We start from the raw sequence: 27,812 nt of genomic DNA, 5'->3' as shown, positions 1-27,812 counted from the left end.
CAGCCGATTCTCAAAGACTTCTTGGAGCCCTACTCTCTGCTATCTCTTCGGCTTTCCCAATTGTCGAGCCTGGACGGGGGTTCAGCCAACACTGTCCGGTCACGAGCGGGAGAGACCTCTTGCAGCCGATCAACACTCCGGGCTCCCACAATGACCCTGCCTTCGTCACGGGGTCCTCCTTAAGTACCCCTTGGGCAACTTCTCCCCTTCACTCGGACCCGCCCCTGTTCCTGAAGGTATCCCCTTACAGCTCCCATGACATGACATCATCACCCTACTCCTCTACATATGTACGTGATCTAACCCAAAAAAAACTGTATTTTGGTCTCTGATAAAACATTGTCCAGAATAACCAATGACACAGCCCGTTTGTCGTAGAGGTTTGATTCCAGCGGCCAGCCCCGATTAGTACTGCGGGCATCACAATGATGGACATTAACGATGACCCGGCGTCATTGCGTGCCGGCGTCAGGGTCCAAAATGTGCCACATTCGTGTCAAAAATTACCCACAAACAGCACAATTGTGATTACACAAAGTGATCAATTCCCGTGTCAGTCAATGTGCTGAGAGAGACCTCATGGCCGCACAGGGACAGCTGCCACTGGGGAGGGGGGGTGCCCTTTTCAAATGTGTTGCAATGAGATGCGATTTAATTTATGTCAACCCATACAGTTTACCCCGTATTGTTGTACAGGGAAATTTAGTTTTCAGGTCCATACGGCGTACAGCCGTTTAAATACGGGAAATAACAAATGTTTTTGTTTGTTTGTTTATCCCTTGTGATGGGACTTTGTAGGATGAACGTTGAGATTTACAAGGGCACGGGGTGACCAATAAGGTCTGAATTGGTCTGTAATAAGGTAGGGCACCGATAGGGGATTGACAGCTTTCTGGTGATGTGAAGCACTCTAAAGCCCAGCTATATATAACAAAAAAAACCTGGAATTTTATTGAAAACTGCGTTGGCAGTAATAACAAAATTCCTCAACACTTTCGTGGAACTATATAACGGGCGACGTTTCGAGCAATTGCCCTTCTGTACTATACAATAAAAAAACTCTACTCGTCACCTTTGACCCCCCTCCCCTGCCCCCACTCGCCCGCGTTGCATTGTGGGAGCCCGTGGAGGTGGATCTTTGACGTCACCGCGTGACGTCATCCCGCGGTCGCCATCCCCTGACCAACGCCCAGGCCCTCGGGACGCGTTTACCTGTGGCAGAGCGTCTGGGGGTCAGGCGAAAGTATCGAGCCCAGCAAGCGCGCACAGAACACATTCACCTGCATGAAACTATCAAGCGAGATTTAAATATAATCTTTTGTATAAATCTAGCTTCAATATGGCCAAGGGTTTGAGGTTAGTTCACGTTTTGATGTAAACTGAAAGCAACTCCCCCCCCCGTCACGGAGTAATGGTCGCGCCCCGATGGACGAAACCATTCCATACATACCTACACGATTAATCTCACGGCGATTGCATTTTTACGCAAATATGACGTAAACAAATACAATTCGTAATATAAATATTTGTTGTTTTGTAGTTGGGGAGATTCGGCATCACTAAACTGCCGTGTTCAGGCGTCTCGTAGAGGGGGTTAGAGAATGACGACTTCAATTCTCCCCCCTCCCCGCCGCCTGCGGGCGAATGGTCGAGTCCGGTCTCCATTGCACGGAGACGAGAGGGCGGACGAAACCATTCAACACTCACCTGGACCATCTATCGCATCGTAACGTAGTTGCAATTAACGAACTACAACTACATCAACAGGACATAGAAACTAATTAATCATCGAAACTACGATCCACTTTTTCTCGCTTTCAAAGACGACCCCTTTTTTAGTGTTTTATAACGTTTACGAAGTGAAATGTCGGAGTCGTCCCCCCCCTCCTCCTCCCCTCGCCAGGTGCGCGTGGTCGCGTCCTGTTTACTCCCCTCCCTGCGAGAAACCATTACACGGCAGCGCTCGAGTTTGTCTCGAGTTAACTTCTTAAACGAGACAATTCGACTGCGTTCGAAGTCGTCGTCAAGGAGTTGGAAGAGAAGGAGGGAGGCGAGAAGGGAACAAGAAGAAGAGCCCCTTGCCGAGAGGGCGCGATGTGGCTGCGCGTGTGGATTGTGTGCGGCCTTGCAGGTGAGGGCGCCTCGGATTCTCTCTTGCTTCTTGCCCAATTCGTCGGCGCGATTCCCTGCCAGGTTGTGAAGGAGACACGAGCTTCGTGCGTGCTCGTGACGGCTGCGAGGCAATCTCACAACGTGGTGAGGTGGAGGGGGGTGGGTCTTGGCGAGCCGCAGGTAACGAGCGGGGGAAGCAATGGCGGACCCGGAGGTTCCATATCTGCGTCGTCTAAAGGGGGCCCACTGTGGTTTAAAATCCCAGTGAGGTTCCTTCTTCTTTGTCTACGCAGCGTTCCATCGGTTGCTTTTCGGCCATTCTCTGTCACGATCGTCGGTGTGGGTTGCTGAAGGGGGATGCGGCCCCCAGGACCGGTTCTGTTGGTCCGAAACCTGGAGTCGAGATGGGTTCGTCGAGTTTGTAGGGCACATTGCGTTCGCTATTGCGCCACCGCTCCCCCGGCATTCAAGTTCAAGTAAATGTATTAGTTGTAGCCATGTGAGCCATTCGGCTCTTGAATCGGGTGCAACCGCAACAAACAAAAAACAAAAACATGAACAAGAAAACATCTTAAAGTGAATATATGACTAAGTGTAAACAGAAAATCCAAGAAAAGACAGCAAAATATTGCATAAAAAACACCGTACACCAACGCCGTGTGCAAAAATCCCAGTGGGATGCAAGTCAAACAACAACGACAAGACAACTTAGATTAAGGCCATCAGTCTTACTCCGTACTACAACAAACAAACATGGCCAAACCAAAAAACTTTTTGAAATCACCAAAATAAAGCCAATGAAAGCAATGAAACAGTGATCATAGGAACTGTGACGGAATTTTCACAATAAACGACATAAACAACATGTACTACCAAAACCCTGCAGCCATAGCTGGCATTAGGAACTACAGTCATCCCAATAAATTAAACACAGTTGGGGTGATCAATTAAAGTGTTAACTAGGCAAACTGGAGTCGTACGTTTACCATGATTGTTAAAGCCACAGTAGCAATGCTTAACTGCGCGTGCAACTGAAAATAAAACTTCAAGAATTTCAAACAAAGTCAAACCATCTCTAGCCTTCCTTGGGTGTCTACAACAATAACAATAATGACTTTAGTATTATTACAACGACACTGACGTAACGCTTTAAAAATAGGATATGATAGCATTGCAATATGAATTACACAGATATCTTATAAATAATGCAAGCATCGTATAGGATTGCAATTATAACTGGTAACAATGTAAGTTCTTGCAATGGCAACAATGGTAATGTCCAATTTCCATCACTCGCCAAGGATGATGACCGTGTTGGTTTTTGAGATAATTTGGGACAGATTTGTGATGAAATGGCTTAAACGCATCACCTCGGTGATTGTCGCTATTGTAATTATGTGACCGTAGATTTTAAATTAAACATGTGGAACTTGTAAATAACTATTCTGGTGGCCTCGTCGTTAGACAAAGAATCGATTGGAAAATCTCAACGTGTGCCCACGGTAGAGGTCGCACTTTGCTATTCACTCTGCTGCGAGATCGGCGCAACTCAGTCAAACCGATTATTTACGAGAAGAAAAATCTTGGCGAAAATTAACATTCGTTCAAAATAAGAATCGGGCCCTGTATACGGTGATGCAGGGTTCCATAGTGTTTCGATGTCCCAGTTAGAAGACAGGGCACATTAAAATTGCACAACCGCCTGCTGTTCGTTTCTCAGTTCGCTTGTCCTGATGAGGGTCGCGGCGGGCAGCATGTTGAGTAGTGGCGGTCCAGACCTTCCTTTCCCTGGCGACGGACTCTAGCACTACTACACTACACTATGCACTACTATACACAGACTTTAGCTCTTCCTGGGGTATTCCCAGGCGTTCCCAGGCCAGCCGAGCGACATCGTCCCGCCAGTGTGACCTGGGCCGGCCCCGGGTTCTTCGCCCAGTGGGACGTGCTGATGATGCCCGGTAGAGTTCCAGGGGGAGTCTACCGGGGGGCATCCTTACCGGGTACCCGAACCCCACCTCAGTTGGCTCCTCTCGATCCGGAGGAGCAGCGGCTCGACTCTGAGACTCTCCCAGATTACCAAGCTCCTCCGCCGATCACGGAACCCGTCGATCTCATCCTATCGGGCGATCACCCAAAGCTCATGACCATAGGTGAGGGTGGGAACGTAGACCGACCTTGAAACCGCGATCTTTGTTCGAGAACTCGGCTCCCGCTTCACTTCCACGGAACTCCACCATTCAGCGCAGCTGTTGTGTATCGTTAATCTAATGTATCGTAGGTAAGTCGCAACTAAACGACAACCGATGAATCTGTATAACACATGTTCAGACTGGATTACTGGTTTCTAAATGGAAGAACCGGTAACCGTTTCCACGCAAGGCGTGGGGTAAGCCCCCTTTCTCGGTTTCCAAAAAGGGCTAGAGGTGCAGTCCTGCAATTGCTTTTTCATGCCACTGCTTGGCGTAAGGGCCTCCACTAAGAAGGAGCTCTAGACGAGACGGTACTTGGCCTACCCTTTCACGCTGGATTGCAAGTACAGTGTGCTCACCATTACACCACAGCTCGCTTCGTTTCTCAGTAAAAAAAATACAGAAATGTTAATTGCTAGACATTTCCAACGCGTGCGGCCAATCGGAAGCCCCATTTTTTCACCTACCGATGTAATGGTTCGTTACTAATAGTAAAACAAAATATTTAAAAAGACGAGTCCTAAGTAAGCCTACGATTTAGTGACATCCACAGCCTAGGTGCGAGACGAAATTATTTGCTCCCATCTCACTGACTTGTGGCATTTAAAATAAATAAATGTCGCAGTGCTTTGTGTCATTCTACATCTCTGTGTGTATGCCCATCTCCACATGTATTAATCGGTATATGAGTGCCTGTCGGTGTTGTTTATCTTAACGTCTCTGTGTGTTTATTTCTGTGTGTCTACTTGTCTCCGATGGTAGTTATTTTTCTCCCAACATTACAACCGTAGAAACGCTTAATCTATACAGTGATACGTTTTAAAAAGCCACCCCAAAATTGTCCACTTCCGTGACCGCCGTCAATAACATTGCATAGCCTTAGTCATGAGCGTTAGTCATACGCGTAGACAGTGCCCCGTCTATATTTAACGAAGAATGTGTGTAATCCTTGGTAGTTACGTGGGGTGGTTTTTGCCTAATTTTGACAAGATTTTACATCGTGCTCGGCGTGCCGATGCCGTCATTTTCAGACGCTCACCACCCGGTGGTTTCCACGGTGCGTGTTTTATTGCCTTGTAAAGGAAAGCGCACGTGGAGGGTCGGCGGGGGGACCTCATGTTGTCGAGTTTGAAAGCCTCCCCACACAAGTTGCAGGAACGTTATTTTATGGATGAATCTTTGCTATGGACACCCAAACTCCTCTATCTCAAAGATGATATGCGCCGTTCGATTTCACTTGGTTTGATAAATAATGTGCAATATAAAGAGTTATTTATTGCAATCAAAAAAACTCCACGTCTTCACTGTCAGCGTGGGCCACACAACGTTGTAATGCCGTGCAGTGCTGTGTAATGAAGCCATGGGCATCGTGCTGTGTTGTGATGCTGTGTAGTCTCATGCCATGTTGTGATGTTGTGTAATCTCACGCCGTGTTCTGTTGGCACTTGCAGCAAGCGTAGGAGGCATGCAAGTGAGGGTGAAGAATCCATGGAACGTGGCCATGCTGTTTCAGTACGTGACTCTGCGCTGCGAATACACGACGTCTGTGCCCAACGAGGAGCCCATCGTCATGTGGAAGTACAAATCCTACTGCCGGGACCGCGTCTCCGATTCCCTCAACCCGTCCAGTGGCAGCGTCAGCATTAACAACCAGGCAAGCTTGCACATTACACACCCACCTCAGTACAAGCCGAGTAAATGGGGCCCACAAAGTTCTGAAATTATCTGTTTGAACGTTTTATTAACTTTTGCTACATTGTAATCACTCACGATTTGCATTTGTCACCAACTTGATACAAGACAGATCTTGTGTTTATATCCCGGATGGAATTTATGAAATGTATTTTCCCCTAGGATCCACAAGGGTGAGCCCTTTTATTTGAGGGGTCTATGATAGTTGGCATGGTTAGACTAGTTCCAATCAAGACAATCTGGAATTTCCACTATTGTCTAAGGAGATGAGTGGTTGGCCAATGTTTGTGTGAGAATGGGGACACCACTGCCTTTGTTCGATTTAACACCTATGCCTTCTGTTCACGACCACTTACAAAGCGTGTTTGGATCAGCTCACGAACTGAAGGAGACGGTTCAATCCACATTCCCACCTTCGGCCTGCTTGGTTGACCCAGTGCCATGTAGGCTGCTTGGGGAAGTAGCCTTGTGAGCTCACTTTTCATTTTAAGCTGCATGATTTTACCTTCATGTGAGGATGTCGTAAGATTACACAACAGCATAATACAGTTTCTTGTTTCTGGACGCGGCATGAACGTGGAAATGGGATGCATGTCCAGTGGCCTCGGTTCATCTCCAGGCTTGTGTTGAACAAAAAGCACTGGAAGAAAAGAAAGCATAGTGTGAATTGATTTTCGATGCAAACAACCTAACCCAAACCCATATTAAATGTTGAAAGATGTTTAAAAAAAAAAATTCTCTGGCCGTTCAGTGGAGAGAAGGGGTGGTGAGGGATGGGATGGGAGGGGCTGAGCCTACAAAGCCTCTTAGCTCATGATTTGTGGGGACACACGGATCCACTCCATGCAACTGAACCTGACATGGCACAGGGCACGTGTGCGTACCACAGTGGTCAGGAGTCGGAATAAATGTAACATTTGTCTCGGCCAAGATAGGATCAAGAGCCGTTCCCCCTATCTACCTTTGGAGTATTAGCCACAAAGCTTATCGAAAGTAGACAGTAGATCTAAACTAAGCTCTGCAGACTACTCAGGCTTAGGTAGGCTTTGAAAACAAAACAAACAGTGGCTTTAACATAAACAGTTGATACAATCTAATCCTCTTAACACCATATCTATGTATAATAAAAAAACAACTTGCCAGCAGTGGGGTTATTATCCATGACAGTGGTGTTAAACCCATGCGACGTGTGGGCAGCCAATTTCAGACCTGCTGGTGTGAACACCGCTACCTGTGCTCCTCGTTTCATGCCCCAGGATGCACAGTATCATTGGCAAGGGTTAAATGATCCTGTCCTTGGCTTCCTCCAGGTTGACTTAATTCAGTACCTGGCACAATGTGCAAATGTCAATACTGGGGAGACGAAAGTGGCTTGCCGCGGTGCGTGTTACACCACCCCTTTTTGTGCTCTTCCGGACTTCATAGGCACTCTGGAAGACTTCCCCCGAGAGTCTGTCTGACTTTGCGGGAATTTTGGTCTCTTGTATGCGAGTGCAGGTGCAGCAGGCAAACCCGAACTACAACCCGTACACGGACTGCCCGGACGCCCAGCGCGTCATTCGTACCGTGGCCACAAAGCGTGGCAACACGGTGACTCTAGGAAATGACTACCAAGCGCGGCGCATCACCATCATCAACCGTACGTGGACATGGGGGGGAGCAGGGGAATGCATGAGGGAAGCACGAGGTCCGGGTGTAACGAGAGATATCGAGGTAGACTGGAACACAAGGGAACAATAATTGCAATGTATTAACATTTAATGCAAGAGCATCTCAGGACACTCTTACAGGAAGGGATCACAGTGGAACAGCGGAGCATGTTTCCTCAAGTTAAGAGAACATTTATATCACACAATCACTTCATTGGCAGCCGTGCACATGAAATGGTGGCACTGCATGACACAACACTTAAAGAAATAAAAAATGTAAGCTCATCTTGCCCTGTCAAGTGAAACATTTCTAACGTCTGGTTGTAATTTTGATTTAGAGATTTTTTTGTTATGAATGTTGACTATACATTCAAGCTTTGTCTCGCCCTTCCAGAAGATAATTAGAATTGACTCGGTCATGGTCACCTGTATGTAATGTGTTCGTGTGTAGATAAATTGCAGTATTTATGCTCACCTATGTACGTCTTGATCGTCTGGTTATGGTTATCGTTTTGTCTGCCGTGTCTGTTTAGTGTGTTGCGTACGATTGAGTACATGTGCTTTATGTTTCTGTGTGTGTACTTATTTCAGAGGCGGAGCTGGAGATCCAAATGACCCAGTGGGGAGACAGTGGCGTCTACTACTGCCAGGTCAGTAGTACAGTGCATTCAGTGAGCTTTAGTTTATTAGCTGAGAATCTGCTGAGATTAATTGCTTTTGCAAGGAAGGTAGTCACTTAGCAGCTAAAGGAATCAAACCATTAGTGCCATGAAAATTGGCTCATTGGCAAGTATGGTCGTGTGCTGACCTAGGGTTTTTAATATTTTTTAATGCCTTTTGCCCACCAAACAAAGTATCAGATTAACATCATGGGACCTTCTTTGCCAGTACCAAAATATGAGAAAAGGGTTTTCCCCCTTTTATCTGGCAACAAAACAGGTGTTAAGTTCTTAAAACACCAAACTAAAACCTTTTACAAGGAATCATGCGTGCATTAACCACAATACTTGTGGTCTAACACCGTTTGAGATGAGGCTCAAAAGAAAGCGGTCTTTGGTGTGGACAAATCAGTTTCAAAGACAATCCATAAATTATCAGAGTGTTTATTGTTTGCATTCTGACCACAAGTATTGTGGTTAATGCAGACATGATTCTTTGTAAAAGGTTTCAGTTTGGTGTTTTAACAACTTAACACTTGTTTTGTTGCCAGATGAAAGGGGAAAAATATATTCTCATCAGATACACATCAGTTTAATATATACTTCATTGCATCAGATTAACATATACTTTATCACTTCATCGCAAATAAGTAGACTCCGACTGTAGTGATACATACGCACTTCCGGTTAGCATGGTTAACAACACACAGTGCGGAAGAAATTCAACACACATACATACAGGGTGGTATTGTTATCATAGTTGAATATTGTTGTATTTCTGCCTTTGTGTCCTACAGGTTATTTCTACTGCTGATCTATCAGGAAACAACGAAGCATATGGAGAACTCCTCGTTCTGAGTATGCATGTTCACACACACACATGTACTAATCAACCCATGTATGGTACACTAAATGATACACGCGTGCACACACTCGTGTGTACATGTAGGTCTGCATGCTCAAGCTTTATTTCATGAATATGTACACACATGTACAATGTATGTGGTCATGCAAACATTTGCATCAATGCAAGAAGATCTGGGCACTTCCTGCAGGAATCGTGTTGGATTTGTACTATTCCACTCTGCACCATTGCTGTAGGAATATAAACACTTCTGTGATTTTCATCTTAATAAGTGAGCATCCGTGGTGTGTATACATAAGAGTGAGCGAGCATTCAATCATCTTCCAGTGGTTTGATTAGCGGCCACAGTGGGTCCGCTGGTGGTCCCAGTGGTCCCATTTGTAGTCCAGAGTAATCCAACTAGAATTCATACGGTCCCCAATGTTCCAGTGTTCCCAGTAGTGGTTGGGACCAGGTGGCAGAGTGTCTTGTGAGGCCCCTGCTGGGCCCTGGTCGGCTGGCCCCCGCATGTATTTGCTGAGCTATATACACTTAGTTTCATGCGTAGCTTATTTTAGTGTCTGAAAAGTGCCTGCACTATGATGAACATAGTTTAAAATCCGTGCCACGTTTTGGGAGAGTCAACAGTGGTCATCCTTTAGACCAGGGGTGGGGAACCTTTTTTCTGCCAAGGGCCATTTGGATATTTATAACATCATTCGCGGGCCATACAAAATGATCAACTTAAAAATTAGCCTGTTATATTTGGTCAAACATTTAATTAACTCACTCCTAATGTGATGGCTGGAACTGCTTCTCTTTGAGGCATGTGATGTTAGCTGATATTGATGATGTTGCTACTCGCAACTGCTTTTCCAGGTTTGCTCCTAGATTGATTGAATTTAGAGTCCGGCCTGCGGTTGCCTCGGCAGGGCCAGACCAAATGATTTCGCGGGCCTCATACGGCCCGCGGGCTGGACGTTCCCCACCCCTGCTTTAGACACTCACCCCCACCATATGAATGTAGAAGTCCACCGCAATTTTAGGATTGTATTGGCATCCCTGGGTCTTCAACGCCCTCTTTACAATCCTCTTTACAGCTATCTGCCTGATAATAAGAAAGCCCCAGATACATTACTGGTTGGCACTAGGAAATTAATGGTTCACACAGTATGATCTGGATCGGTGGCAAGGATGCTGATTGACAGCTGACATGCCACTGGCAGCATCAGCTTACCATGGGAATCTTGGCACAAAATAGAATCAACCGTTGTATTGCATGAGATTGAAATGTTGGCATGGTCCGGGAAGGGATGCATACATTTGTTACCAGCATAAGTTAAATGTCGACGTACAGTGGAAATGTTGGCATTTATGTATGCTTGTTGAACTTATTTCGCACCATACAGAGCCAATCATGTTAATCGGAGGGATGATTTATAAATGTCAACTTAGCACTGAATTGGTGTCTAATTTCAAATGTTGATGTGGTTTTGGAAAGTTAAGAGAATGGTTTTATTTGAGAAATATGGGGTTGACTGAGGAAGGCTTAGGGTGTGTATATACTTGGGGTACAATAAGATGATTGGTTAGGAACATGGAATTTTTACAAAAGGAGTTTTTTTCCTCGTTTGAGTTTTGGATTGTGGGCCCTGCAGTGTTGAGACTCGGATTTGTTTATTAATTTGTGATGGTTTGTCATCGTTAAACAGTGATCTTGAGGTGCCAGTAAGATAGATGAGATTAATGTTAGTCCAAGTGAGCATGTGGTGTGGATTTGGCAATGGCTATAGCTTTGGAATTGTGGGTGGCAATATGGGTTTGAGTTGTTTGGAGTTTGGGTGTGGGGTTATAGGAGCCCGGACAGGTTTTGGAATATTGTTTGGTAGTTTTGTGTGTGTTTTTTAAGTGTGTGTTGAGGAATGTAGGTTATTGTGTAGGTGTGAGTTTTCGAGGGTGTAGAGTGTGTGTTTGGGAGCGTGGGGGATTATTTGGGTTTTAGTGTCGGTAGTAGGTGTATGATTTTGGGAGTTTGTGTGTTTTGGAGGAAAGCTGTGGTAGATTTGGGAGTGTGCTGTGAATTTGAGTGGTTTGCAGTTTTTGGAATTTGGACATTTGAGTGCCATGGGTGGTGGTGTTGTGGTTTGAAATTGTTAAAGCATTATCTCTGTCTATCCCACTTCTCTGCTTGTCTGTAATGGGGTGGGCAACCGTAATACTGGTAAAGATCAAACTTTATTAAAAATCCTTGTTTTTTTATTAACTCCTCCTGTAAAAATCTGGCCACGTCGATCAAAGGGTTGCCCAAAAAAATTTGGAGGCAAAAAACCGGCGCTGAAATAACCCACCTTGGCATCCCGGCCCTGCTGGCTGAGTCGTGTCCTTCCTGGTCAGACTGCTGTGCAAGCCTTGCTGTCCCACCACAGCTTACTGGTGTACACGCTCCTGCGTGCCTTGTGTGCTACGTTACACATTAATGATATAAGTACTGCCGAGGACAAACACATGTTGGAGAGCGTTAAAGAATATACTTGAATGCAAAAAAAATTCTACTGCATTGAGTGCTGTGGGTTGACGATTGTGTGTAGTTTTTGGGGTGTTGAGTATCCAAAGTTCTGTTGGTTTGTGGGAAAGTGTGATTCTGTGATGAGTGATTTTTGATTGTGCCGTGTATTCACAGGTGTGGTTTGGGAAGTGTGGATATTTTGAGTGTGGCGTGGGTTTGAGAGTGGGTATGTGCCTGAGGGCTAATATTTAAGTGTACTGTCGCTTTGAATTTGGGAGTGTGGGTTTGGCCACCTATTTCCAGTGCTGAGGATATGGGTGGGCGCGGGGTCGTCCTCGTCGCTACCTAGCGCACTCTCCCTGTTTCCGTTGTCTTTTAGGCAGAACCTCAAACAGGACAGAGCTCCTGCCTGGGTTTGACTTGCCCGGCCTCTCAGGTATCTGGGAAAGAGATTATTTTAGTGTCTGTAAGGGTGATTGAGAAACATTATGTGTGAAACAGTGAGGAAGTGTGTGTGAGAATGCGCCTTACAAATAAATGTTAATTATTATTTTTGACTTGCGTTGCAGTTCATGAGAACCAGAAATCCATTATTTTACATCTTCCTTTTATAATTTCCTGGGATATGGACCTTTGTGTATAAATGTGTTGACACTCTGCGCGTGTGCAATAAGCAGGGTAAGGGATGAGATATTAATTGAGTTGCAGATAGGGGTTGCCCCCTGATCATCATAAACAATTTGTGGATTGCGTTACTTGCACCATAGCGTTCCTGAGTCGCATAGTGGCTCAGAGACGCCTGTGGGATGGCCAAAAGCACAATATACGCAATTAATATTTGTCTCAAAAGCCATGCCGCTGCAGCTCTAAACCTTATGAGAAGGACATTTTGTGGGAAGTTGTGGTTTGTATATGTTGCCATTTCATCTCACCTCTCAAAAGGTTATTATAGAGTTGTAAATAAATAGAATTGGAAGTCCTCAAACTGCCCCCCTGTTTTTCAGTGGGATAGATTATCTTGTTACCTGCACAGTATCTTGCAAGAGGATTGATTTGTTGGTCCCTTCAACCACTCAATACCCATACCAGATGCTTTGATGTCTGCAAATAAAAGGCACTTATCTTTAGACAAATAATAGGCAATGTGTCGTATATAAGGTCTGCGTTTGTGTTCACAGACTGGCTGTTCGTGGTGCTCATCGTGATGGGCGGAGTGCTGCTGCTCATTCTTATCGGCGTCTGCTGGTGCCAGTGCTGCCCTCACACCTGCTGCTGCTACTTGTCGTGTGTGTGCTGCCCCGAGCGCTGCTGCTGCCCCCGCGCATGTGAGGAGATGCAGAGACACGTGTCGTGATGCGCGCGTGCAGCGCACACACACATGGCATACGAGACGTGCAGCACACACGACGCACCCTCCAGGGGTGCTGTGGTGGTGAGATAATTTCTCCCTCGCCTGGTATGCAGGAGGTCATGGGTTCAATACTCTCCCTGTGCTTGCATGGATTTTTCTCCAGGTCCTCCTGTTTTTCCATCCACATTAAGAAACAAACGTTTACATTAGTTTCCAACGATGAATTCTCAAACATAGATCACTTCGATTAGCTGTCATATGTGGCCAGGCCGTCACCGAAATAATTGTGTACCATGGCATGCAGTGGTGGATGGTGGTGACGTTTAGTCGGTGGTTTGAGTGTATTGCTGTGCGTGTTTGTAATTGTGTGGTGTAGTGTATGAAGCTGGCAAGGCGGCCACGGGCTCGTATGCCGGCTCAACTCGAGCTCCGAGTGTCTTCTCCCGCTTTTCCACCCGGTACGCGCGTGGGCACTCGCCCGCCCCACGGGGTTACCCCCTCCACGAAGACTACCACGACAACGCCAGCTCGGGTATGCATCGCCACGCATCGCGCCACCACTCACTGCACCACCACACCGGTTTACACCACCACGCACTGCATCACCACACATCCACTGGAATTGGGAGTTTCACAGATATGCATAATCCACTAACTTTGCATCAGAAGCCCCTTATTACAGGCATATGTCACGCAAGCTTTACTGCATAAATATGTTACAATGCTCCAAATACCATACCAACAATGCACTGCACTTCTGGTCATTGCTTCAACATGCACCATACATGCACCACACTGACACTCATATTTTCAGCTGCTGTAGATTCAATCTCAGGAAGTGGGGCTATATCAACTAGGCCCAGAATACGAACTGCATCTGCAGCCAGGAGCAGACCATGCCTCGCTCATCTACTCCCGTGTTGTTGTTAGAGGAGGCGTGCACAGCTGATGATTTAAGCACCATAACTGACTGTGCGTGGGCCTGTAGCCCCCACAAAATGGGTGTCATTGATCTGAGTGGGTATGATGGATACGAAACTTATTAAATGAATTCACCAATCCTGCTGAAATTCACCGTGCCACCGTTTGCTCCTCATGTGTTCTGTTGCACGTGTTGTATGTGCGTGTACAGTGGGTCATTCTTCCAACGCGCCGCTGCTTCACCGTCAGCAGGTCGATTTGAACTCCTCCTCTGGTGAGAAACGACAGTCGCCGTCAATTGCGATCCTATTCAGTTGGGCACGGTTGCTCGGGGGACTCTCCTACTGGGGTTGGATCTCATCTTAACGTAATTTATACAGCGCCTTGAGAATGGCGCTTTACAGAGAATTAAGCAAGGTACAACGTATGAATGTAATGATGGAGATGAGATGAATAAAATAGATGAGAGGAAGCAATGGGGGGCGAATCTGTGATGCGTGAATTCGGCGAAAGCAAAATTTATGGCAGTAAATTATGATGATGAATGGATTGAATTAATGGAGAATGAGTGACAGCCATGTTATCAGAATATGAAGAGGGATGAGGAACAGTGGTGGTTATGAGGGGGCAATTAAGGGGAGGTCGTGGGGTGAGCTAGGAAACGATAAGTTTTGAGTGAGGAGCGGAAACTAGTGAGCGAAGGTGACTGTTTAATGTGGAGGGTGAAGTTTGTTCCAGTGAAGGGGCACAAGAAGAGAAAGAGTGAAAGCGTGGATTGAGCACAAGGAGAACGAGAAACGGACCGCAAATATTGAGAACGTAGAGGGCGAGAAGGCTACTATGACGTAGAAAGATACAAGAGTGGCAAGATGATACGGTGGGGGATCGTTGAGCCAGCCCTGACTCACGGTCCAGGGTCCAAAGCTGGGCAACCATCCATTGTTAAAATTGGGTTCTTCACTGTAGCAAGTTGAACCATCTCAGCCTCGTCACCAGTGACTACACAGCAACAATGGCACACATCCTCTTGTGGGTATGAAGGGCAGGTGAGAGATTAAGTTTTGATGTTAATTCTTAGTTCGTGACCTGCAGGTTCTGAGAAAAATACCAGTTTGTCAACACGCACGACCAAACTGAATGAACAAAAAATACGATTGCACGGCTTCTGGAAGAGGAAGACGACAATCTAAATGTCTGATGGAAAAGGAATTAACAGTCACCGTGAGTGCAGGGACATCTTCCAGAAGCGTAAGATATAAACATTAGAAGATGACAGTATCAATAAAATAGCAGGATGGTAAATCCCAAATTAAGGATTATTGTGCAAGTATTTTACATTCGGTTTATTGACTCAACATCCGGAGGAGTTTTAACTCTTTACAATACATTTTATAGTTTTTATTTTATATACTTACTAAAACGTAAGCGACTTCGGAAGTAGTTTTATGACGTCGTCTTCCAGAGGCCATTGCCTAACGTGCGGTATACACTGATTTTTACAAGCATTTCCATTGGAAAATGTCTTCATGTCATGTTTAATAAATGCTATATAAATGGTTAAAAACAGGAAAAAAAACTATCTTTAATGCACCCACGCAGCTGTGTGAGTTCCCTCTCCTAGAAGCCTTTACGTGAATCCTTGCAGTCACGAAAGCTTCAAATCTAGAAGCCTTTGCAGGTTTAGCCTCGTTTCTCGAGTGCTGCCAGTACCACGGGAAGGAGCTGAAGAGTTCTTGTCTGTAGAAGGGCTGTGTACCAACAAGAGAGCTTCATCACTCTGCCTCTGTGTTCACCTCACAGAGACCACCTGGCAGTCTGATGCATCACAGACACATCATACAGAGCAGGGCATATGCGTGACCGACGGTACTTGTGTGTGGTGTGCTGCTTTCAGGCCGGGCTGCTTATCGGATACAGGCCGAGCCGTCCGGTAATGGACACGCCCTCTACCGTGTGGAGACCGAACTCCAGGCCTTCAATCCCAGCCACCACGACCCCCTTGAGACGAGTACGATGGCGCGCTGTCTGGGTGGGGGGGGGTCTGTGCCTGTGTGTGATGACGTGTGGTATATGGGGAGCGGTGGCGCTGCGCTACGAACCCCGCGACCCGAGTTCGATTCCCGCTCACGATCAACACCAGGGACGATTATCTGAACTGGCCCTGAGCCTCCCCTACATCGACTCGGCCTTAAATTGGTACCTGGTGCGATGTGTAAACGTCACCACTGGGGAGAAAAAGGGGGCCGTGGGTGGTGCTGGCCACCCACCCCCTTCGTAAGCCGTTCCGGCCTTTTTAGTAGCTCTCCAACAGAACTTGCTCCAACAGTCTGGTAAGGCTATACAGGGCACCTTTGTCTGTATGGTATATTAGTCGGGCATAGAGCTGGACACAGCACCCCATCGTTCGCCATTCCCACCTCCATGGGTACACTGCGATGTACTCTTAAACAAATTATTCGGTGATGCGGCATTGGCAGTGGTGCACAAGCGTAGACAACAAATAACTAAACACACTTGTCAATAATACTGCCTTAAAATGAAAAATATGCAATCGGCCCGCACCAAATGTAAACAAGGCAGACTAAACATAATCTTTCCCGATCCGACATACATTTTGGGGAATGTATCATTTTAGCTTGATTTATGTTTGTTGCGATATTTTCCATTTTAGTTGTGACACAGTTTTCACTCTGATTTCTCTTCGCTTCATTGCTGTCATTTTGGTGACCCGGGTCACGATTGCAAATGAGACTCTCCTGGTATTTAGAGTTAAACAGATATCCTTTACTTGACACGCTTTCCCCGATAGTCTATAAGGCTATTGGGGAAAGAGAGGGATGTTTGTCATTGGTGTTTTTGTGCCGTCTATGTGGTGTGAAGCGTGGTGGTGTGTTTTGTAAAGTGGTATAACGTGTTTTAACATCTTTTTGATTGTGAGTGACATCATCGTGGCCTGCCAAAATGCATCTTGTTGAAACCTGTTTCTAAGTGGTGCGTTTGTCAAATTATAATGGGTGATGTTTCTGTTCAAGCATGTTTTAAACTGACACCAGACGCCATGCTGTAGCACATCCTACAACATGGCAATATGTAGGTATAACATTGGTTGCATCTTGTTGTGCTGTGCTGTGTTATACCAATGTGTGGTATAATATGTTTTATCGTGTAGTTATATTGTTTCCTGTTGTGTAGACATGTCAGCTCGCAAGCATGTTACGTAACGTGTCTTGCTGTCAAGTGTTGTAACGTGTCTTGTGTTATTGTGTTGTCATATAACACACAGCCCGGAGTGTTGTTTTAGATTATGTTATTGATTGTAGCATTGTAGCATTGTTATTTGTTTGTTGCGGTGTGTGACGCCGTGTGTAGTGTTGTGATGTGCTGTTTTGGAGCGCCAATTCACTCATTTTGTTCAGTCAAGATTGAGTTGCTATATGGGAACTCAAAATACCAGAATAGTCTCATTTGGAAGAGTGACCTGGCTTACCAAAATGAAAAAAACAAAACAAGTAAAAATAAACTAAAGCAATGAAGCAAATGTAAATCGGAGCAAAAGCAACGGTGACGTGAATGATTTAAATAATAAATTGTATTTACAGTAAATTGACTTTTGAGCCACGATTGGTGTTGCATGTATGTTGAAGTTTTTTCGCACCGTATGTAGCCAACTGCTAGTCAAGAGGTGCGGGTCAAGTACAACAAACTAAACATAAAAATCAGTTGTCCAGAAATGAGTTTTCAATCTATATTTAAAAGTGCATAGCTCCAGTTGCTTCCTAATATCGGAAGGAAGAGCATTCCAGACGACTGCAGAAGCGCATCAGAAAGCGCGCGATGCAGTGAGCGTCTTTGTTCGATGGCTAGCCAAAAGCCGCTGCGAGGATGACCGGAGTTCGCCTGATGGTTTATGTTCTTTGATGAGATCAGCAGGGTATTGTAAAGTTTGTAGTTTTGTCTTGCTTTAATACGGCATAATGTGTGGTGTGTTTGAAGTGTTATTAACTTGTGCTGCTGCTGCTGCTGATCTTGCTGTGACAGTGGCTGGGATGACGGAGCTGTCGTCGCTGCACGATGACGATCGCGGCGACCTGCGGGATGCGCTGCGACGGGCGAGGGAGCGAGCGCTGTCTCCCGTGCGCGACATCGATTCGTCTGCCCCTTCGTCGCACCGTGGCGGCCCCGGTCCCCGTACGCGCATGACACACAACACAACAACGGGACACGAATACAACAGGACACGAATGCAGCGAGACACAATATCGATGCCACGTTGGGTCTTAGAGACGATGACATGACAGTGTGGCGTTTCGCGTGTATTTTAAAAGTATCAAGTTACTTGCTGTCTGCACTGATAAGTCAATATCTTTTACTTATGCTGTGGCCCAACCTTTGCCATGCCCCCCAGGCCCTGATCTGATCACTCACTGTCATTCTTTGCAACAACGAGAGACTTTTAAGATTGTATTGATGTAACAATAGCGATTTAAATAATGTGCTATTGGTGTAGTGGTGACACGTTTAATAGTGGAGGAAATATGACTGGTGCAAAGATGACACTTGGCAGAATGGGTGGGCAAACAATAATATTTAATCCCTCCTAATAAAATCTTTGTGAACAGAGTAGTGTAAGTGAATTTACAGTTAAGATGGGCTCGAGTCATCAAAAACAGCAAAAGTCATAATTTGTAACGGGATTAATGAACTTAATGGACTTGTTGTCGCAGCTCTAGTGCCATGGCTGACGTGGCAATGGTGGAGGTTGTGGTCGTTGTGGCGAGGTGCGTGCATGGCAGCTGCGGTGGTTGACTGTGGTTTTTGTTGCAAGGCGATGGCGAGGCCCGCCGGCGAGCTCACTCGGTGGACGACCTCGACGATGTGGGCTTCGCAGGGCCAGCTCACAGGTGAGACGAGTGAGAGTGTGTGCGTGTGATTGAGTGAGCGCTTAGTGCTACCATTGGAGAGAGAGAGAGAGCTAAGCCAGCTAGTGCACGAGTGTGAACCTAAGAGTGCGCCGTGTGCGTGCGTGCCCTCGACCTGTCAGGTGTGAATGTGGGAGTGCGGGTGTCATTATAACCCTCGTCTGTACGCTTGTGCCCATGTGTAGCGTGTTTCAATACAAGCAAATGTGCGAGTGGTGCTCGCTAACGGCACTTGCCCCAATAATCTTTTGAGGCTATACGGGAGATCTTTGTTTTTGGTGCTGGCCATCCAGCCCCTCGTTAGTGTACCGTGCCGACCTTCATAGGTGCTGCGAGCTAATAGCAATTGTCCCAACAGTCGGTGAAGGGCTGTAAGGGAGATCTTTGTCGATGATAGTACCCGGGTCCTTTTTGGAGGTGAATGGGAACCTACGTGGGAGGGGTGGTGAGAGCACTGAAGCTTGCGAGTCTGAGCACACTTATGAGCGAGTGCGAGCATGAAACATCGATGTTGGTCACGCACGTGAACGTGCCAGCTGTACATGCTCATCGTTGCAATTTCCATGGTGAGATCTTGTTTGTGTTAATACTGGCAAACGCTGGTTTGCTGGAGTTCGTATAAAGTGGCAGCTGAGTCATAAAATAATTAAGTGAAAGATCTTACGCCACCTTGAGATGCTGTGCACGCACGCGCCCAGTAGGTGTATCCGTGTCCTGTAGCTCCATACACCATAGCCCTGTCTCTTGCTTCTCAGTTCCCCTGTTTCTCTCTCTCTCTCTTGCTCTGTTCGTCCATTTGTAGCTCTTGCGGTGTTCCTCTGTCCTCGTCTGTGTTATGCTTTTCTTCCTCCGTTTTTGGTGTTTACTGCTTTGCTTTTTTTACTTCTCGCGGGGATCGACTTATCTCAATGGTGAGTACACAAAAACTACTGTGTACAGCGCAATATACAATATACTTATTATAAAACGGTCATGTTTTTCATGTGTATTTTATTATTACGTTAAGGGTAGAATAAGTGTAATGTTAAATATATTTTAAGATGTGTATTAATACTTGCTTGAATTTGCTTGGTATTTTGTGACTTGTTACATTGATTTTCATAAGTTTTGCAGCTAGCTGCACTCTTCAGCTACTCAGACCAGGGCTGCCTCCCTATTAATCCGGCTAGCCAAAGTTTCAGTCCAGTACGTGCATGTCCTTGCAATTGTCAGCGTGGGTAGATCTTGATCCGTATTTATTTTTGGGTGAGGTCACATTTTATGCCAAAATTTTCGTCACCAACCCTGTTACCACCCAACAAGATCGTCACGCTTACAAAAATATTCATACGTGCCAATGTATTGACCAAATTCTGACCGGGTGGCCTCAGACCTTTTGTGACTGAATTCAACACACGACGACGTTTCGCTCAAACTGCTTTGCGCTTCGTTGGGTATTGTGCTCAGAATTCGGACTCACTACCTACCACATGGCCTAACCCAAAAGCAAACGTGGATCACTGTATTGGCCACAAAAACCTACGTTTTGCGATCCTATGTGCTTATTAGGCCCCGCTGATTTGAGAAGCTTTGCTCTATCATGGCTATTAAAAAAACCCGTGGACTTTTTGTAGAACCTCTCTGCCGGTGTCGCACCCTCCCGTTCACCCTTTGAAACCCCCGACCACACCGAGTGTTCTTAGTTTAAACCGCGTTGATAAAGGAGGAACGATAATCCATTGACACGAATGCACGATCCCACAGGCCTCGCGATTACTCTCCAGAGCGCCGGGATGACTACTACTACTACCAGGTGAGGCTCGCGTACATGCACACACTCGTGTATAAACATTATCGTACCCTTCGTAGGTCTTCATGGTAAGCCACAAACATCACGGTAGATAATAATGCACGCGTCTCGCTACGTTGGTCACGCCAGTGATGATGCCCACCACCCACGCGAGGCGTTGATGGTTACGTTTTAGAATATTGTTTTATTTGTCTTAAAGGTTTACAAACATGTACATTGTGATTGGGTTGATTAGCTAAATAATGTACACATTTGTTGCATTATACAACCATCGGAGTTAAATCAGATTTCATGATGTTGGCACACAGGAGTAATATAGCGTTTTGGAGGTCAGGGTTGGGGTGGATCATGGAGAAATGTGAAATTCTGAAATCCACTGGGTTGTCCTTTGAAAATGTAGATATACATAAATAATTTATACTTTAGAGGGTTTCTCCTCATAAGTGAGGGTTTTCTCCAGGCACCTTGACTTCCTCCCACATGTCAAACTACTCCACACATAGTACATTTACTAACTTTACGTATGCAGCACCGAACCGCAAAAAATAATATTCGGACTGGATGAGCGTTTCATAGATAAATGCAGGACATGAGTATCATCATCGTCATCATTGCACCAAGAGACAGGCACAGTATTGCAGATCGGAATCAGAATCTGTATTTAGACCAGAGGAATCCGATGATTAAGCAGAGAGCATGACGTGTGAGAGAGCGAGAGCGCGAGAGAGCCCTGTTGAAGGTGCTGGCTGCTTGTCCGCTTCAGTCCAGATGACTGTGATCCCTGACCCCACCCCAGGGCAAGCATAAGAGCCGTAGCCGCGACGACTTGAGGAACACGGACTGGGACCCCCGTGGAGACCCAAACCCCCGGAGGGACCCCCGAGGAGACTCGTATCCACGTGGGGACCCCCGAGGAGACCCCCGTGGGGACCCCCGTGGAGACCCCCGAGGGGACCCCCGTGGAGACCCCCGAGGGGACCCCCGAGGGGACCCACGTGGAGACTCGTTCCCCCGTGGGGACCCCCGAGGGGACTCCTACCCCCGCTCGAACAACTCACGTGCCAATAACTACAACAATGAGCGGCGGGACGACGGTTACCGCGGTGATGACCTCCGCGACGAGCGGGGATTGCGCGAGGCTGTTATGCCGCCCCCCCCCAAGTACTCGGATGTGCCTTCCGAGGGTCGCTATGACGACCGCATCCTGAACTCTGCCCTCGGAGAGGTGAGATGCCGGGTGTGACTGTGTGGCCGTGTTTAGCTGCGCACAACATTGTGCTGCTCACAAATAGTAGGAGATTGCAACTCGAGGTGGGTTGCAAGATGTGGCCATCCCCAACAGGCTTGAAGGCAGCGGTGAACATTGATGGCTCTTCAGGTTTCCCTCGCTCTCTATATGGGTTTGGATCGTGCGATTTCGCTTATTTGCGGCTAACGTATTTCGATGCGGCTATGCGGTCGGATGTGGGACAACATTGCTTATGTACTGTGTAGAGTTTCACTTTCTTCGCCAATTTTTTTGGAACGCATCTACCGCATAAAGTGGGGGAAATGATGAAGCCGGTCGACAGTTGTCTTTGTTTCACTGCTGCTGTTTTGGATGGCCACATCAACTCTTCTCAAGCCTCTGTCAGCCGAGATTATATTAAACCCATAGCACCTGATTCTCGTAAGTAGCTATTTTAACCGCTCAATATGGCTGAAAAGTATATTTAGCTGGGCACCAATTCCATGGAGCTACCTTACTTCATGGTTAATATTTGCTCTTGTTTGTAAGTTATCTGCTTATGAGTGTTTCTGTATAGGTGTGTGTGCATAGGTGAGTGTGTGTGTGTGGGGAGCGGTAGTGTAGCGGTTAGCGCGCTGCGCTATGAACCTGGCGACCCGGTTCGATTCCCGCTCACGACCAACACCAGTGATGATTATCTGAACCGGTCCTGGGCCTCCCCTAGGTCGACTCAGCCTGAAATGAGTACCTGGTGCAGTGTGTAAACATCGCCACTGGGGAGACAAAGACGGTCGGGCGTGGTGCTGGCCACCCACCCCCTCGTGTACCGTTCCGGCCTTCATAGGTGCTAGCTAACAGCACTTGCCCCTACAGTTTGTTGAGGCTATACGGGGGATCTTTATCTTTGTGTGTGTGGGGAGCGGTAGTACAACTGTTTGCGCACCGCACTATGAACCCGGCCACTCCTGGTCAACACTAGTGACGATTATATGAACCGGTCCTGGGTCTCCCATAGGTCGACTCAGCCAAAAATTAATACCTGGTGCGATGTGTAAACATCACCACTGGGGAGACAAAGGGGGCCGTGGGTGGTGCTGGCCAGCCACCCCTTCGTAAGTCGTTCTGGCCTTCCTAGGTGCTCGCCAACAGAACTCGTTCCAATAGTCTGTTAAGGTTATACGGGGCCTCAAATGAGTACCTGGTGTGGTGTGTAAAACATCACGACTGGGGAGACAAAGGCGGCCGGGCGTCGTGTTGGCCACCCACCCCCTCATGTGCCGTGCCGGCCTTCATAGGTGCTCGTTAACAGCACTCGCCCTGCCACATGGGGGACCTTTGCCTTTGTGCGAATATTGGAGTGTGCCCGTGTGTTTGTGCGTGGCGACAGAAGCGGTCTCGGAGCCGCGAGGACCTGGCGGCGCCCGACGTGCGTGGAAGTGGTGGCGGTGGCAGCAGTAGTGGGGGAGGAGCCGGCCCTCCCAGCTACCGCTCCGATGAGGCTGGCAGCGGCCTTAGCGCTGCCTACGGGAAGAACATCAACCGAGACAAGGATTCCGACAACAAACGCAAGAAGGTGAGCGTCTGGTTCGAGACTTGGGTTCCAGTGAGTTTGTGTGCGAGTTTGTTTCGCTTGGTGCGTGTCAGCGTTTGTGTACGTGTGTGTGTACGTATGCTGGCATGAGTATGCTAGTATGCTAGTGTGCGAGTGTGTGTGTGCTTCGTCGAGTATGACATTTTTGCGAGTGGTCTGTGAGTACTTTTGTATATGTGGATGGCTGGTTCAGGGAGCTTGCAGGTGCCTTTGTTTGTTTGCATATTTATGTTAAGTGTATACGAGTCTTGAGTGTATGTGGATTTTGAGATGACTTCGTGATATTGTTGTGTGTCTTTGTCAAAGTGTGTGTGTCTTTGAGTATGAAGTTTGCATGCACTTTCGATGGTTGGTTTTGTATTTTGTCAGTTATATGCCTGGCTATAACCAATGTATAGTTACGTGTAAACTGCCAGTAATGTTTAAAAGGTGTGTATCAATGTGGCACATTGTATCTGGATCGCACTGGGGCTTTTCAAAGGTTCTAAGGGTTAAAGTCAACTGCGCTAGATTAACAAAGGCTGCTGGCTGGGTGTGCTATCAGCCACTCCACCTCATTTTTGCACCACAGCCATAATTATTACGAATTAACATTTGATGTAACGTGTGTGACTTTAATGAGGTTTATTTTATATAACCATGGCTCCTTCGTTGTCTTTCAGAATAACATCTTGAGCCGGGAGAGTTTACGTGTATAAAACCACTCGACCCCCGGCCTCCACTGACGAATACATCAGCACCCTAGCGCTGCGGCGTACGCGCCAAGTCGGTATACACAAGAATGCACGCCCAACGCGGCACGTCCATGAGCACCCCTCATGCCACATTGCATCTGCCGCCAGCTCCTGAGGATTTGCTCCTTTGCAACACACAACGGTGTGTCGATATAGACTCTCACCAAAAACGTACGAAGGCAACAGATCCCCCCCCCCCCCGCTCCCATATAGCCTTAACTCACCGTTGGGGCGAGTGCTGTCTGCGAAACAGCCCTGAATGAATGCCTGAACGGTACGCATGGGGGTGGGTGGCCAGCACCACGCCCCCCGATCTCCTTTGCCTGCCCCGGTAGCGATGTTTACACACCGCACCAGGTACTCATATGAGGCTGAGTCGACCAAAACATACCAGTCTGGTACACACACACACACATAGCTTCACACAGTGGTACCTGTTGCTTGGCCTTGTGCACAGCAAAGCTTGCTGTGTGTACACAAACACACACTTTTATATATAGAAAAAACACGTTTTTTTCATAATGTTTGTTTAAGAGTAAATGTGTGCTGTAATTATGGATGGGTGTAATGGGAAACATAGTTGGGAGTACAGTGGGGCCTCTAGTGCTCTTGATTTGCCTGGGTATTTGTAAGGAGGACTTTTTATGACATTTAAGGGAATTGCCTTGTCTGAGCCAGCTCCGAATATCACCAATTGTGCACGTAGCAGTAGCAGTTCTGTCAGGGTACAAGAGGTGAAGGTGTTTAGTCACCTATTACGCCCCGTCACGTCAAGTCGACAGCCAAACGAGCAACAATAAAGCCAAACGTGAACCCGGTGTCTCCTCTCTGCTCATAATGACACCCTCTGTGACCCGCAACAAGTGGTGGTGGAAACTCGACATCGCGAGGGTGGCGACCAGTTTCTCCTCGTGGAAGTGGTACTCATTTATACACCCTCGCAGGATAATTGGTTACATTGACCCCCCTGCCAGGATTTGATTATGCGGTTAGTCGAATGCTTCGTGAACAGTACATGCCACGCGGACAAACAAACGATACGCGAGATGTAATCTGCATGGCATAGGACAAGCCCGTGCAATGACTTGCTTAGATCCAAGACGAAGCGTTGCATTAATTTATTTACTAAAAATTTGATTGTGTACGTTGCACTTAGACCGCACCGTACGTAGCCAACCGTGCTAATCGTAGGAGTGGGGAAGGATGATGAACTTAACGCAAAAAAGCATTCTAAAGAAATGAGTTTTCAACCGAGATTTCAAAGTTCGACAGCTCCACTGGCTTCCTAATATCGGAGGGAAGAGCGTTTCAGACGGCCGCAGAAGCACATCTGAAAACGCGTGATGCAGTGACCGTGTTTGTTCGATGGCCAGCGTATCAAGTGTCAACCCGACAAGAAAACACGGCAAGATCTGTCTGAACAATTTTCGTGAGACTCGTGGCTTTCCTGGGTAAACAAGCATAGAAATGTCAGCCATAAATTTCACAACGGTATGCAGGTGACACCTTTAAGATGGCCAATATGTGCTTCTACGTGGTGCCAAATTATCTTACGGAGCTTTTATATAATGTCTTTATAAAAGTGCTGTGCACTATTATGGTGGTTTGTATGATGGTAGGCATGTTCAAACCAATTTGCGCAATGTGGACCGTTTAATGCCTGGAGCCACCCACAATCGCCGTTGCCTTCTGCTGCATCAGTTACATCTGCAGCAAGACGATTTCGTGGCAAAGACCCCAAGAAATTGATCGCTACCCACAATTCCATTTTAAAACAAATGCCTTGTATGCCGATCTCCCTGACGAGACGTACGTCACCAGACTCTTGTAGAAACTAGTTTTGATGACTAAAATACAGTGCATTTTTCGCCTTGCTTTGGACTGAAAAAAAATTAGACTCAATCCTGACGAAGAGGAGCATTGGTGAACAAAGTCTCAATGCTGTCGGGATCATTGGCGGTTCGCTTGGTGCCAAAGGTTCCACTGCCGCTCTGCAACGGGCGGCACATTGTCTCACTTTGGTTTTTAATTGTGCGTTTTAATCCGGGTTTTTGGTGAAAAGTAATCGAGAGTTCGACGTTTTTCTCGGGCGCGTTCGCGTGTGAACGTGCAGTGTAATTTCATTTGCGTGTTTTGCGTTGTCCCGCGTTCGCTTGCGTGGGAGTCCATGCATTTGTATGTCCGTGTGTTCGTGCGTTAACCCTCCCAAAAGTTACCCATCTCGTGAATAGTGCATTATTAAACAAATTGTTTTACACTGAATTCCTCCTAAACCTGTTTTTTTTTATTCATGGCATACTTGTAAATGTTCAAAATTTTCTATAAATTTGCTTGTTGAAGGTGTCGGTGTTTGTTTGGGCTTGAATGCGGAGCGGCAGTGTAGTAATTAGTCCGCTGCATTGCGAACCCATTGAGCCGAGTTGGATTCCCACTCACGACCTATATCAGTGGGGTGAATATCAATCGGAGCTGTGCCTCCCTTAGCTCGACTCGGACATGAATGCATACCTGGTCCCGTGTGTAAGCATCGGCACTGGCGAGGCAAAGGCTGCCGAGCATGGTGTTGGCAACCCCCTCGTGTGCTATGCCGACCTTCATAGGTGCTCGCTCACAGAACTTGCCCCAAATTGTCTGTTAAAAGGCTTTACGGGGGGGGGGGGGTCTTTGGGCAGGTCTGGCGAAGGCCGTGTCGTTGCCACGCAAGGTTATTGTGGCTTCGTGTGGGGGCCCGTCAGTCAGTCGGCTTTTCTTTCACGCTGCTCTTTTTGCCGCACGGTGGGAACAACGTGGGAGCTGGAAATTACGAAATTTTCGACGGTTGCGCTATGAACGTTTTGCGTCGGTGGCGTCGCCATGTGCCGCTATGCAGCGGGACCACGAGATGGGTTTTACAGTTTATGTCGTGATGCCGATTGGTGTACAAGCGCAGTTGCAAATCACGAATCTTTTAAACGACATACCTTTTTGTATCAATAAATGTACGATTTTAGAGCAACGGTTTTCGTGGTTGTAATCATTTCATTTGGAAAATTGTGCCATAGTTTGTGTCATTCTTTTACATCTCTGGCTCTACCCTGCCCCCCCTGGTCCTCCTCCTCCTCTAAAGCAGAGTTACTCATTCCGTCATCTCAAGTCTCATTTCCCCCTGCCGTGTTCAACAATGTCTTGTCCAGCTCTCTCTCTTGCTCAGGAGCTGGACCTCCCCGTCAATGAGCCTGCCAGATTGTACAATTTTACGCAACACGCTCGCCCGAGTGGCTCCACCAAGAACACGCACAGTCACCGATGTACTGCCCCCTCCGCTTGGGACTCTGAACTACGTAGGGAAAATAAATCCCACCTCCGAAGGCTAACAGGAAGTCCAACCGTGAAGTGCACTCCCCAATCTATGAGGACCAAACTCTTTGGTTCTTTCGGTAAAGTCACGTAGGTATAAAATATATCACGACGTTTCGGGCGCAACACAAGCGTCCGTTATCAGGTGGGAAAGCACGTTCTCCTGCTGAGGCAGACTGTTTTTAAAGGTTTGAAATGGGTGTATCCCAAGGGTTACAAAGAAGTGGCCGGGGCTAGTGATGTTAATGTGAGAGATTAGCATGATTATAAGGACCAACTTCAGATCTAT

At 46.9% G+C, this 27,812-nt stretch overlaps 1 protein-coding gene across 2 annotated transcripts; it reads left to right on the top strand.

The window, feature by feature from the left end:
• Positions 1 to 1,722: 1,722 nt before the first annotated feature.
• Positions 1,723 to 27,182, top strand: LOC133347500 (lipolysis-stimulated lipoprotein receptor-like). 2 transcript variants are annotated; one of them, XM_061559800.1, is made up of 16 exons: positions 1,723 to 2,131; positions 5,756 to 5,958; positions 7,494 to 7,635; positions 8,237 to 8,295; positions 9,102 to 9,162; positions 12,034 to 12,090; positions 12,833 to 12,979; positions 13,382 to 13,537; positions 14,138 to 14,200; positions 15,821 to 15,934; positions 17,965 to 18,114; positions 18,752 to 18,827; positions 20,589 to 20,637; positions 21,431 to 21,859; positions 23,250 to 23,435; positions 24,116 to 27,182. In XM_061559800.1, exons 1-16 carry the CDS (start codon positions 2,095 to 2,097, stop codon positions 24,149 to 24,151), a joined length of 1,965 nt encoding a protein of 654 aa, XP_061415784.1. In that variant the 5' UTR covers positions 1,723 to 2,094; the 3' UTR covers positions 24,152 to 27,182. The 2 variants fall into 2 exon arrangements, with proteins under 2 accessions (XP_061415784.1, XP_061415783.1); XM_061559799.1 differs by lacking the exon at positions 12,034 to 12,090 and having other exon boundaries at positions 1,726 to 2,131.
• The last annotated feature ends 630 nt before the right edge of the window (positions 27,183 to 27,812 follow it).

Source organism: Lethenteron reissneri, chromosome 26 (assembly GCF_015708825.2).
Source record: "Lethenteron reissneri isolate LAM-NWPU_2019-01 chromosome 26, ASM1570882v1, whole genome shotgun sequence".
Classification (NCBI taxonomy): Eukaryota; Metazoa; Chordata; class Hyperoartia; order Petromyzontiformes; family Petromyzontidae; genus Lethenteron; species Lethenteron reissneri.
This window is presented reverse-complemented; position numbering and strand designations above follow the sequence as displayed.